A 13,639-nucleotide genomic window follows, 5' to 3' on the forward strand; every position below is an offset into this window, starting at 1 on the left:
AAGGATACATTGGCCTTGGAGGGAGTGCAGCGTAAATTTACCAGCACTCCAAAAGGTTAATTACAAGGAGAGATTCAACAAAATTGGGTTGCATTCCTTGGAATTTGGAAGGTCAAGACGTGATTTGATCAAAGTTTTCAAGATATTCAGAAGGACAGGTAGAGAGAAAGAGAGGGAGAGAGTACATAGAGAGGAACTATTTCTGCTGGTTGGGGAGTCTAGGAACCATGGGTGCTTGGTCTACAAATTAGAGCCACGCCCTTCAGGAGTGTAATTAGAAAGAATAATAGAAGTTCGAAACTCTCTTCTGCAAAAGGCAATTAATGCTACTTGAATGGCAAATTTTAAATCTGAGATTGGTAGATTTTTGCCAAGCAAAGGTATTAAAGATGGGGTGTGGGGTGGGAGGCAGAGTTAGATGGCAGATGAACCATGATTCATTGAATGGTGGGATAGATTCACCGGGCCAACTAGCCTACTTCTATTGCTAGGTTCCTGATGAAGTTAAAGGCTTGTAATTAGTATCTGAGAGGGCGGGGCACCAACAGAATAAGGTAGGGAGGGGGAGAAATGGATAAAAAAAAGAGAAATTGAAACCTTCGGTACAGTAGAATACTTTCAAATGCAAACAGAGTCAGAGCTGTGTGTCTTTAAGTAACCAGAAAGCCAGGCAGAAAATGCCTACGGCCATACTAGTCTGAAAACGCCCGATCTCGTCTGATCTCGGAAGCTAAGCAGACTCAGGCCTGGTTAGTACTTGGATGGGAGACCGCCTGGGAATACCAGGTGCAGTAGGCTTTTGCTGCCACCAGAGGCTGCTCAAACCTCTGCACCCTCACACTGCCATTCATCAAGCAACAGACATCCTTTTAGCTGCTCACTCCAGCACACACACTGTTTCTCTCGTTTTCCTCTCACCATCTCTTTGCTACACATTCTGCTCCTGCAACATGCAGAACACAGAGATCTGATCCCTTCAAGATCACAGAACTGGAGAAAGCTCAGAGGGGCTTGAAAGATGGCAAAGTGACGAAATGTGACAACATCACTCCAGAATTCCTGAAACAACTCGGTCCCGCATGCTCATGCCTGTCTGACTCAGTTCTACACAAGAATCATCAGCTCAAACTCACGCCTGATGGTGTGGCGTAAGGCAAAAAAAATCACTGCCGTATCAAACCCCGTTAAAGATCTCACACTGGCAATCAGCTATTGACCGACTTCACTACTTTCTGTTTGCTTTATGATCTTTGAGCGTCTTATCCTGCAACACGTATCTCCGGAAGTAGAGACCATCCTCTATGTCGACCAAGCTGGTTTCTGTAAGGGTTGCAGATCAAGTTCTGGCCACTCATCACCTCCATTGAAAATGGCTTCCAAAAGAAGTTGAGGACAAGCAATGTGCGCCTGGACCTCCCAGCTGATTATGATGCAGCGTGACTCACTGGCCTGCTCCTAAAGCTGTCCAGAATGCTCCAAACCCAGGTCAGGACAGTTGTTGAAATATTCCTTCACAACAGACGATTCAGGGTCCATCTTGGGCAGGGGAGCATGGGGAAGACTGACCAACAGACAGGGCTCAGTGCGAGCCCCAAACCTGTAAAACAGACACAAATGAGCTGCCAACACCCATGTCTCACCAGTTCATCTAATCTGAAGAAATTGAAGACCCAAACACCATCCATCTGAACCCCAAATTAGATACTTAGCAAAGACGTTACAAAGCTGATGAACTACTGCAGCACGTAGCATTAATTCTCTCTAAAATTATATCCAGTGTATTCCACCTCCACAATGCCAGTGTCAGCCAAGAATTGCACATCTACACGATCCCAACTCTACATACTTTGAGTGACTCTGGAGAGGACTCTGTCCTTCCAGGAACGTTTGAACAAAACAGCAAAGGTCAAAACCAGAAACAACCTAACCAATCCTACTGGATCTACTTGGAGTGTTGCTGTTGTTGCCACAACACTCCGCACCTCAACACTTGCCTGATCATAATCGGCAGCACAGTACTGTGCACCTGTCTGGCAAAGGTCACCACATACACATCTTGTTGACGTTCAATTGAATGCAACAATGCGCATCATAACTGGAACTTTCCGCTCAACACCCCTTCCCCTGCCTTCCTGTCCTTGCAAACATGACTCTACCACTCATCCTCTGACTGATGAAAACCCACAAGCTGGATGAAACCATCCATGCTGCATCTCACTTACCAGTCCATGATACCCTGTTCGACTCACCTTCTGCTCGCCTTCCATCTCGGCTCCCCCTTTGGAGCACCTTTCCTTAGCAAGATCTATCAGCTGACATCCTTGGATCAAGGAATGGAGACACAGGAATTCACTAACAAGTTCCTTGTGATAAGCGCTATCTATAAATAGCAGGCTTTGAACTGCCATTGCGCGAGTGGTACTGGCTAAATAGGTTCAGGACATACCAGGGCCTCTGTGCAACCTACCTCCACTGCTGGGCCCTCAGTACAAACCCCTTATGTAGTTGTAGAAAGACACAAACAATGCTGAATGTGAGAAGAAATCACAATAAGAAAGATACACTCATGGCATAAAGAGAGCTAAATGGTTTTGATCTCATCGCCATTACAAAGTCATGCTTACAGGGTGACCAAGGTTGAGAAATAAGTATTCCAGGGTACACAACATTTCCAAAAGACAGGCAGAATGGAAAATGAGGAGTAGCCCTGATGCAAGATGACATAAGGATATTATTAAGAAAGGATCTTGGTTCAGAAAATCAGGAAGTAGAATCAGTGTGGGCGGAAAATAAGATTAACAGGGTCAGAAAAAGTTGGTGAGGAATTTGTACAGTCCCTAACAGATGTTATACTGTTAGAGCGCTAAAGGAAAAAGAACTTGAGCTTGTAACAAAGGGAATGTCATAATTGTGGCAATTTTAATCTTGACATAGGCTGGACAAATGAAGTTAGTAAAGGTTGCCTGTGGAACCAATTGGGGATAAAGGTGTTTTAGATCAAGCATTGTGCAATGAGGCAGGTTTAATTTGTAATCTCATCGTCAATGATCCTCTGGGGAAAAGTGATGGTACCATTGAATTCCACATTAAATTTGAAAGCAACATAATCCAGTGCCAGGCAAGAATCTCGTAATTAGACAAAGCCAATTACTTAGGAATGAGGGGAGAGCTAGCTAAGGTTGATTGGGTTCCTAGACTACAATATATGGCAGTAAATAGATATTGGGAAATATTTAAAGAAACAAGAGTTCAACAAAAATACATTCCATTAAAAAATCAAAAACTGAGCATGTAACATCCATGTGTGGCTTACAAAGGATGTTAAGGATACTATTAGATTAAAAGAAGAGACTTATAATGTTGCAAAGATCAGCAGTAAGCCTGACCAATGAGTGTGTTTTACAAACCAGCAAAATGCCACCAAAAAGTTGATAAAAAGGGAACTAATAAAATGACTGTTAACTAGCCTAGAACATAAAAACAGATTAGTATGTATGATGGGTAAAGAGGAGAGTAGTGAAAATGCATGTTTGACCCTTAGAAGCAAAGTCAGGAGAGATTATCAGAGGGAACAAGGAAATGGCAGATAGGTTGAAGAAATATTGTGTGTCTGTCATCAGCGTAGAAGATACAAGTTGTGTACTGGAAACAGAGGATCACCAAGGGGCTAACAAGACTGTGGAATGAAGGGAATTAATATCAGCAGAGAGAAAGTATTGGAGAAACAACTTAAGGGACTAAAAGCTGACCAATTCCCCAGAACCTGCTGATCTACATTCTAGGGTTCTAAACCAGGAAGCAGCAGAGATTGTGGATGTATGGGTTCGGATTTGCAAAATCCATAGATTCCAGAATAGGCCCAGAGCATTGGATGTTTACAAAGATAACACTGCTATTACAGAAAGGAGGTAGGGGGGAAAACAGGGCCTTTACTGCCATCAGTTGTCAGGAAAATTCTGCTATGTATTATTAAGGAAGTCTTAACTCTACACTTAGAAACCCATTGTATGATCAGTGTCAACATAGTTTTACGAAAGGAAAATCATGACTGACAGTAAGAGCTTTTGCAGAAGGTAAATAGTCGGGTAGATAAAGGGGAAGCAATAGATGTCGTAAACTTGGATTTCCAAAATGCATTTTATTTAATTTAATTTAGACTGAAACGAGAAGATTCTACACTCAAAGAGTTGTGAATCTTTTGAATTGTCTACCCCAGAGAGTTGTGGCTGCTCTATCATCGAGCATACTTTAAACTGAGATCTCTCAGGAAATCAAAGGAGGAATTTGGAGCTGAGGTAGATCAGCCATGGTTGAATTGAATGGCAGAGCTGGCTCGAGGGGCCTAATGTACTTCTCTTGCTTCTTTTTTGTTCTTATGCCTTAATAATAACAAGATGATTAGCAATAGGTAAAAAACTAACAGCAGAGATTATGATCTTAAATTGTTGAAATCGACATTGAATCCGGAAGGCTGTAAAATGAAAAAAAAAGGAAACAAAAAAGCAGAAAAATAATCAAAAAAGGTACATGGAAAACTGACCTTTATATCAAGAGGACTAGAAAACAAGGGGGTGAAGTTACGCTTCAGCTATACAAAGCCCTTTGATTAGACTGCACCTGGAGTACTGGGAGCAGTTCTGGGTTCTCCAGCTTATGAAGAATATATTGGCTTTCAAAGGAGTGCAGCATAAGTTTATCAGAATGATATCTGACTCCAAAATTTAATTATGAGGAGAGATTATACAAAATAGGGTTGTATTCATTGGACTTTAGAAGGTCAAGAGGTGATTTGATCAAAGTTCTCAAGATTCAGGAGAACAGGTAGAGAGAGAGAGTACATAGAGAGAAACTATTTCTTCTGGTTGGGGAGTCTAGGACCAGGGGAGCTTAGTCTAAAAGTTAGAGTACATCTTGCAGGAGTGAAATTAGAAAACACTTCCACGCACAAAGGGAAGTAGTAGTTTGGATAACTTTTCCAATAAAGGCAATTAATGCTAGATCTATGGTCAATTTTTAATGAGATTGGTAGGCTTTTATTAAGCAAAGGCATTAATGGTGGGGGGGGCGGGGGGGCGATGGGGAGGTGGATGGCAAGGCAAGGATATGGAGTTCAATAGCAGATGAGCCATGATTCATTGAATGGTGGGATAGACTAGAGGGGCCAAATAGCCTACTTCTTTGCTGTGTTCCTGATGAAGGGAAGGGTTTGTGATTTGTGTCTGTGCGGGCAGAGCAGCAAGAGAGTAAAGTGCAGGGGAAAGAAGTGAAATTAAATCTTTTGGTGCAGTAGAATTCTATCAAATAATATCAGAGTCAGAGCTGTGTGTCTTTAAGTAACCAGAAAGCCAAGCAGAAAATGCCTACGGCCATACTAGTCTGAAAACGCCCGATCTCGTCTGATCTCGGAAGCTAAGCAGATTCAGGCCTGGTTAGTACTTGGATGGGAGACTGCCTGGGAATACCAGGTGCAGTAGGCTTTTGCTGCCACCAGAGGCTGCTTAAACCTCTATTCCCTCTCACTGCCATTCATCAAGCAACAAACATCCTTTTAGCTGCTCACTCCTGCACACACACAGTCTCTCTTGCTTTCCTCTCACCATATGGACAGCAGCAGTTCCTCAGAGTGCAACATGATCTATGTAGACTACTTAAATACCATTGCAATAAAAGTAAAAAACTGCAGATGCTGGAAATCCAAAACAAAAACAAAAATACCTGGAAAAACTCAGCAGGTCTGACAGCATCTGCGGAGAGGATCACAGTTAATGTTTTGAGTTATAAGGACTCTTCAACAGAACAGTTCCGTTGAAGTCTGGGGGTGTAGTCGGTGGGAGGCTGTGGTCGGGGGGATGTAGTCCCGGGTTCTGTTGAAGAGTCATACGGACTCGAAACTTTAACTGTGTTCCTCTCTGCAGATGCTGTCAGGCCTGGAGTTTTTCCAGGTATTTTTGTTTTTGTTTTAAATACCATTGCACTGTGTGACTGCCGGTTATGTCCATTTTGAAATGTCTGTAATGTTCCTTGATTGTATTGAAGCATCTCAGGGTGTGACATGATCTATGTGGAAACCTTGAATATGTTGCAATTTTTGTGATGGCCATTTTGAAATATTTCGTAATGTTCTTTCAATTATTTTATGAATAAAGTATATTTTTGCAAAATTAAAGGCAGCAGTTCAAGGCACCGGCTCACCACCACCTTCTCAAAGGCAGTCAGAGATAGATAATAAACGCTGATCTTTCCAGCAATGTCCACATCCCATGAACAAATAAAAAAAGTGTGGTAATGCAACACCTGCCCTTTACCTCCTTCTTTCCCACTATCTACGAATTCTCCATCCAGGTGAAACTGCTATTTACCTGTACTTCTTTCAATTTGGTATTATGTATTTGCTTCTAATAAGGCTGAAGGCTGACAAGTCCCCTGATGGCCTGCATCCTAGGGTCTGAAAAGAGATGGCTGTAGAGATAGTGGATTGTTTTGTTTGTAATTGCATTGGTTGTAATCTTTGAAAATTCCTTAGATTCTGGAAAGATCCCAGCTGATTAGAAAACAGCAAATATAACACCTTTATTCAAGAAAGGAGGGAGTCAGCAAGCAGGAAACTAGAGGCCAGTTAGCCTAACATCTGCCACTGGAAAAATGCTGGAATCCATTATTAAGGACATTTAGAAAATCATAATACGATCAGACGGTGTCATGGTTTTGTGAAAGGGAAATTGTGTTTGACAAACTTAGTTTTTTTGAGGCTGTGACAAGCAGGGTGGATACAGGGGAACCAGCAGATGTAGTTTATTTGGATTTCCAAATGGCATTTGATAAGATGCCACATGAAAGGTAAGGGCTTATTGTGGTGGGGGTGATATATTAGCATGGATATAGGGCTGGCGCTCTAACAGGAAACAGTGTCGGGATAAATTGCAGGGATCCATGCTGGGGCCTCAACTCTTTATGAACTATATTAATGACTTGAAGGGTCTGACTGTTGTAGTCAAATTTGCTGACAATGCAAAGGTAGGTAGTGTATTAAGTTGTGAGGAGGATACAAAGAGTCTGCAAAGAGATATAGATAGTTTAAGTGAGAGTGGGCAAAGATTTGGCAGATGGAGTAGAATGTGGGAAAATGTGAGGTTGTCCACTTTGATAGGAAGAATAGAAAAGCAGAATATTATTTAAATGGAGAGAGACTGCAGAATGCTGCAGTATAGAAGTGTGGGTATCTTTGTACATGAATCACAAAGTTAGCATGCAGATACCGCAAGTAATTAGGAAAGCAAATGGAACCTTGGCCTTTATTGTAAGGGTGATGGAATATAAAAGCAGGGAAGTCTTGCTACAACTGTACAGGGCACTGGTGAGACTGCATCTAGAATTCTGTGGACAGTTTTGGTCTCCTTATTTAAGGATGGATATACTTGTATTGGAAGCAGTTCTGAAAAGGTTCATTCGACTGATTACTGTGATGAAGAGGTTATCTTATGAGGAAAGGTTGAGCAGGTTGGACATATACTCATTGGAGTTTAGAAGAAGAATGACAACTTATTGAAACATATAAGGTCCGGAGGGGGCTTGACAGGGTGGATGCTCAGATGATGCTTTCCCTTGTGGGGGAACCCAGAACTAGGGGGGGAACCCAGAACTAGGGGGCACAGTTTGAAAATTAGGGATCGCCTCATCAAGAGGAAAACGAAGTGGAATTTCATCCCTGAAGATCGCTCATCTTTGGAATTCTCTACTCCAGCGAGCAGAGGGGGCTCATTGAATATATTAAAGGCTGAGTTAGACAGATTTTTAAAGAAACATAGGACTTAGGGGCAGGAGTAGGCCAGTCAGCTCTTCAAGCCTGTTCCACCGTTAATATGATCATGCCTGATCTGGTTGTGGCCTCAACTCCACTTTGCCGTCTGCCCCATAACCCTTGACTCCCTTTTTTATCGATGGGCGAAAAGGCCTACTCCTATTTTTTATGATCTTATAAAGATGCAATCTCCTCTATACTGGGGAGGACCAAATGCAGATTGGGTGATCACTTTGTGGTGCACCATTGTTCCAGTCAGCAAGCGTGGCCCTGAGCTTCCATTTTAATTCTCCGCCTTACTTTCACTCTGGACTCATTGTCCTTAGCCTCTTATATTATTCTAACTAGGAACAACTGCTCACCTTTCAATCAGGCACTTTGCAGACTTCCAGACTCACTGAATTCAACAATACCAGATCATAACTACTGCTCCAATTTGTTTCAGACTGGTAATGTTCCTAATGTTGTCATTTACAGCACTTCCAAACCAATCTTTTGTTTCTTTACCTGTCCTATTATGACCAACTTTTGTCTTGCCCAGTTATCCTTTTGTCATTTAATTTCTCCTACTTTCCGCCCTATCACAGACTCTCTCCTTCGGTCTTTCCTTCCTGTGCCCCTTCCTTTCCCTGTCTCTATTTGTTTCAAACTTGCTATATCATTCACTGATGAAAGATCATCAACCTAAAATGTTAACTCTTTCTCTGTCCACAAATGCCACCTAACCTCCTGAGTATTTTCAGTATTTTCTTTTTCATTCCCTATGCTTCTATTTAAGAAATGGATGAGAAGCAACACCATCTTCGCTCAGCCGTACTGCGCAACCTCCTATGCATTAGACACCCAGCCAAAGCCATTTTATCCAGTTACTTCAAGAAGACTACCTCATGTACCATATAAAAGCATTTATTCATACAGATGTAAAAAGTACACAAAATTACACAGCTAAGTACTTCTTTTAAAAAAGTCTTATCATTTGCTCTGTATACTTTGGGTCAAAATATCTAAATATTACTTTTCTAACAAAATATTTGGGGGTAATTTTAATCTAATGGGAAACTGACTATCCCCATCGGATGCATGAAGTTAAAATTACTCCCTTCTTCATGGCATTTATAGGGTTGGAATGAAATAGGTCCAGCAGCCATCACACCTCCAAAAGGAGTAGCTGCTTTCCATAAATCAAAGCAACAGCTGTGAGGTGCAAAAATAAACTGGATGCCGAAGTATAAATTGACAGTTTCATTTACAAGAATTTCCAAAATATTTCAAACATTTTTAAACGTTTACTTTAGATAATTTTAGGAGCAAACCTGAATGAGGAGTTGCCTCTCCTTTCCTAAAATACTGTCTCATGTCATGCAAAGTTCCATATGTGCCAGCAGTCATCTCTCCTCTTCTCTGCTTCCCCTCATCTCACCCATCTGACCATTTCGCAATGAGGGATATGGATATTAGAACGAATTCCAATCACATTTTCACAAGACTTGCACAGACTTTCCAGCAGGAGCCACTGGACCCCAGTCCTGAGTGGGTCTGTGGCTGATTTTCCCACTCAGCTGATCAGAGCATAAAGCCAGGGCAGTGCTCCTACTGCCAAGGTGAGGACCAGGAGATCTAATCTTTTTCCTAAACAGGCTAATCAAAAAGCACTCAGACTGAAGTTCCAAGCCATTTCAAGAGATACAGTTTCTCTGGGCTGGGCCTTCCAAACTAGTTCAACAAAAACATTGAAAGTATGAAAAATAAATCTGGTGAAAGGTGTGCAAACTTCCTTTATACATTAAAAGGAAGCAATAATTGACTTAGGAAGTAGAACATCAGCAGTATGAATGAGCAAATATACGTGCCTAGCTATGATGAGACTGTACTCCTGCTATTAAAACCAGGTTAAAGCTGAAACAGTAACACTAACACAGCAGGAAAAGGAAATGCCAGACACTTGGTCCTAAGCAGCACCTGGCAGTGGTATGGAAGGTTTACCCATCCCCACAGCATAAAGTAAGAACAGATAGAAACGGGGGGGATATTTTTTCCCTGGAAAAGCAGCTACCAAAGTAGTGGATAAAGCAAATATTTCATGGTTTTGATCACAACACAATTCTAGAATAAGGCTGTGCTCGAATTGCCTCCTGATGTTTAACCTCTAGGCTTACACAGGAAGAACTGCTATTTAGGCAAAAGGTGAAACTGTACATGGCATCAGCCAGGAATCAGAAGAAAAAATATCCCTTCTACTGGTGATATTAAGTCCAGCAAGATGTGGGTCATTAGTCAGTCATTTGGAATTAATGAAATATAATGTATAGAGAAGAATTAGTTTAATAATCTGAGGTCGATGGGAGCCCTTGCACTAATTCTTGCTGCAGCGCCTCCACCAATGATTTTTTAATTGAAGAATAAATCGCAAAAATATCTGAGACATGCAAGGTTAAAACAATTTGGGTCTTTATGCATACTGCAAATAAGCCTAGTCAAGAACAGATCAGCAGTGTTGGAAATGCTGTTTTTACTTTGTCTCAATGTTGTTTCAGTGTAATTGGGGTCATTGCCCATCCCACTTTCATACATCGCAGCTTGAAAAATAACCTGGCATCAGTGAGCAGAATAGAAAAGTTAAGGAGTTAAAAGTTCACATGAGTTCGAATGTCATTAATCTTCTTCACCATTTCAGCAATACGGTCACTCCTGAAAAAGATTAAGACAATGTTAAAATAATTGACTATCAGCCATTAAACCCTGAAGCTTGTTCCGCTATTCAGTTAGAGCATAATTGATCCATATCTTAACTCCACCTTGATTCCGTAAACCATACTACCTTCACCCAACAGAAATCCATGAAATTATACTGAAAATCTCAACAGTTATACTTAGAATAGGTCCCATCTATAAAGAAATAACTTGCTTAATTGCTGTCAAAGACAGTTACACCCTTGATTTTATTTGCTTACTTTTCTAATTTTGAGGGAAAACAAAGCAAGGGAAGATTCAATAAACGGGAGGGTATTGAGAGGAGTTGAGGAAGTGAGATACCTTGGAGTGCATGTCCACAGGTCCCTGGAGGTGGTAGGACAGGTAAATAAGGTGGTCAAAAAAGCATATGGAATGCTTTCCTTTATTGGATAAGGTATTGAATACAAAAGCAGAGATGTAATGACTGAACTTTTTAAAATGCTGGTTAGGCCACAGCTGGAATTGTGTACAGCTCTGGTCACCACATTACCAGAGAGAGTAGAGAGGAGATTTACAAGAATGCTGCCAGGGCTTGAAAATTGCAGCTATGAAGAGAGATTGGATAGGCTAGGGCTGTTTTCCTTAGAACAGAGAAGGCTGAGGGGTGGCCTAATGGAGGTGCACAAAATTATGAGGCCTAGATAGGGTAGACAGTAAAGACTTGTTTCCTCTAGCTGAGGGGTCAATTACCAGGGGGCATAGATTTAAGATGATTGGTAGAAGGATTAGAGGGGATATGAGGAAAAACCTTTTCACCCAGAGGGTGGTTGGTGTCTGGAATTCACTGCCTACAAATGCTCAACTCATTTAAAAGGTACTTGGATCTGCATCTGAAGCGCTTTAACCTGCAAGACTACAGACTAGATGCTGGAAGGTGGGATTAAAATGAGCGTCTAGTTTCTTTTTCATCTTTTTTTTGGCCGGCATAGACATGATGGGCTGAATGGCCTCTTTCTGCACCATAACTTTTATATGGTTCTAGGATTCTAAAAATGGACCACTGCTTTGGAATACAAGAACACAAGAGGTAGAAGCAGGAGTAGGGACCATACAGCCTGTCGAGCCTGCTCCATCATTCCATATGATTATGGCTGATCTTGGACTTCAACTCCACTTTTCCACTCACTCCCCATATCCCTCGATTCCAAGGCATCAAAAATCTGTCTATCCCAGCCTTAAAAATAGTCAGCGATGGAGCATCCACAACCCTTTGGGATAGAGAATTCCAAAGATTCACAAACCTTTTGAATGTAGAAGTCTCTCATCTCAGTCCTAAATGATGAACAGTTTATCCTGAGACTGTGCCTCCGGTGTTTTAGAGCCCCCAGCCAGGGAAACAACCTCCCTGTGTCCACCCTGTCAACAAGCCCTTTCAGGATCGTGTATGTTTCAATGTGATCACCTCCCATTCTTCTAGACTCCAGAGAATATAGGCTCAATTTACTCAGTCTCATCATAGGACACCCTCTCATGCCAGGGACCAATCTAGTGAACAATAAATAATAAAGGAGTAGAATACCAATTTCTCCAACCAATCTGTAATTGTATAAAATAACTGATCAAGAATGCCAAGGTGTTGGTGTGACTGAGGACTGGTCACATCTCATTTAACGTCTCAGTTGGTAGCACTCTGAGTTGGAAAGTTCTAGTTTAAATTCTACTTGAGCACAAAAGTAAAGGCTGACACTCCAGTGCAGTACTGAGGGAATGCTGCACTGTTGGAGATGCCACCTTTCAGACGAGATGTTAAACAAGGCCCTGACTGCCCTTTCGAGTGATGTAAAAGATCCTATGCCTCTATTTTGAAGAGAAGCAGATGAGTTATCCCATGTCCTGGCCAATTTTTATCCCTTAACATGAAAAAATAGATTATCTGGTCATTATCACGTTGCTGTTTGTGGGAGCTTGCTGTGTGCAAATTGGGTGCTACGTTTCCTACATTACAACAGGCACTGCACTTCAACAGTACTTCATTGGCTATAAGATGCTTTGGAACATCCAGTGATCGTGAAAGGCACTATATAAATGCAAGCCTTTTTTTCCTATTTCTCAAATGGAATTATAATAGGGAACAATTCACAGAAGCAGGACAGTCATTGGAGATAAAGGTGTGGGTTCCTGAGAGACACCAAAAGTATGCAGCGTTGGCTGGCCCGACACCAAGTTAATCTCGGAACAGTTATGGATGAATGGAATTTATGTGATTTCTGGATACTGATGAAGGTAGACACTACTGACCAGCAGAACACAGTAAAACCAGTAAGAGGAGGATTAGAACAGATTAGATTAGATGCGATGGTGCAGTAATAAACATGAAGTAGTTAATAAATTCCTCACCCAGCTCTCTTTCCCCTAGGTGTGTATCCTATCCTTGTAGCTCAAAGCAACAGTATCAGTATACAGTCACAAGAGTGTGTCCCCTAGCATTGGTGCAGACAATATTCATCAATTAAACATGAGTGACATTTATCTCAGTTCCAGATAAATAAATCTATGCTGACTAGCCTGGTCACGCTTGATCAACATATGGCAGATGCAGCCCAACATAGCAAAGCATGCAGTAATACATTTTGGGGCAAAAGTCTTTTAGTTTTAAATGGAGCAGATAGATGGTATACCATTTAGGTGGCAGTTGATAAAGATATGAAAAAGCAAACAGAATTGGGGTTTTGTTGCTAGAGACAAACATTACAAAAACAAGTCGGCTATTGTACAAAAATTTGAAAGGTTATGGGAAATGGCTGAGGGAGTGGGTCTAGCTAAATTACTCTTGCAGAGAGCCAGCACGGCCTTCAAGGGCCAAATAGCCTCCCCTCTGTGCCGTTACCATTTTATGATTCTACAAGAGGTCAGTCTAGTTGCAGTTAGAGATTGAATATTCAGCTCTGTTGCTTTCTTGATTCAGAGAGGTCATCCATTTTCACACGCAGTCGGACACAGCGGCTGACTCAAACAGGATGGTAATAATGGAAGACTTTAAGTTTCACAGACTATGAGAAGCAGAACAATTTCCAAAGGTGACAAATTATAGTGTATTTGAGATCATTTTCTGGAACATTGGCCATGTTTTTCAGTTGGCGTGCGGGGGTGGGCCCAACACGCCGGTGC

General features: G+C 41.6%; 1 protein-coding gene and 2 non-coding genes across 4 annotated transcripts in view; 2 read left to right on the plus strand and 1 right to left on the minus strand.

Moving 5' to 3' along the window:
- Positions 1 to 679: 679 nt before the first annotated feature.
- Positions 680 to 798, plus strand: LOC121283656. The gene has a single exon (XR_005944305.1). It is a non-coding gene; the product is annotated as a 5S ribosomal RNA (ribosomal RNA).
- Positions 799 to 5,358: 4,560 nt separating this feature from the next.
- LOC121283673 lies at positions 5,359 to 5,477 on the plus strand. The gene has a single exon (XR_005944322.1). It is a non-coding gene; the product is annotated as a 5S ribosomal RNA (ribosomal RNA).
- Positions 5,478 to 8,688: 3,211 nt separating this feature from the next.
- The window catches only part of nup88 (nucleoporin 88), a 46,031-nt gene continuing 41,080 nt past the window's right edge, over positions 8,689 to 13,639 (minus strand). Inside the window, exons 17-18 of one of the 2 annotated variants that reach the window (XM_041196980.1) lie at positions 11,773 to 12,016; positions 8,689 to 10,486 (exon numbers count right to left, since the gene is read on the minus strand). In XM_041196980.1, coding sequence (XP_041052914.1) covers positions 10,481 to 10,486; positions 11,773 to 12,016 — 250 coding nt within the window. In that variant the 3' untranslated portion in view covers positions 8,689 to 10,480. The remainder of the gene's footprint in view (positions 10,487 to 11,772; positions 12,017 to 13,639) is intronic. The other variant, XM_041196981.1, reaches the window with a different exon arrangement.

Source organism: Carcharodon carcharias, chromosome 10, assembly GCF_017639515.1.
Source record: "Carcharodon carcharias isolate sCarCar2 chromosome 10, sCarCar2.pri, whole genome shotgun sequence".
NCBI lineage: Eukaryota > Metazoa > Chordata > Chondrichthyes > Lamniformes > Lamnidae > Carcharodon > Carcharodon carcharias.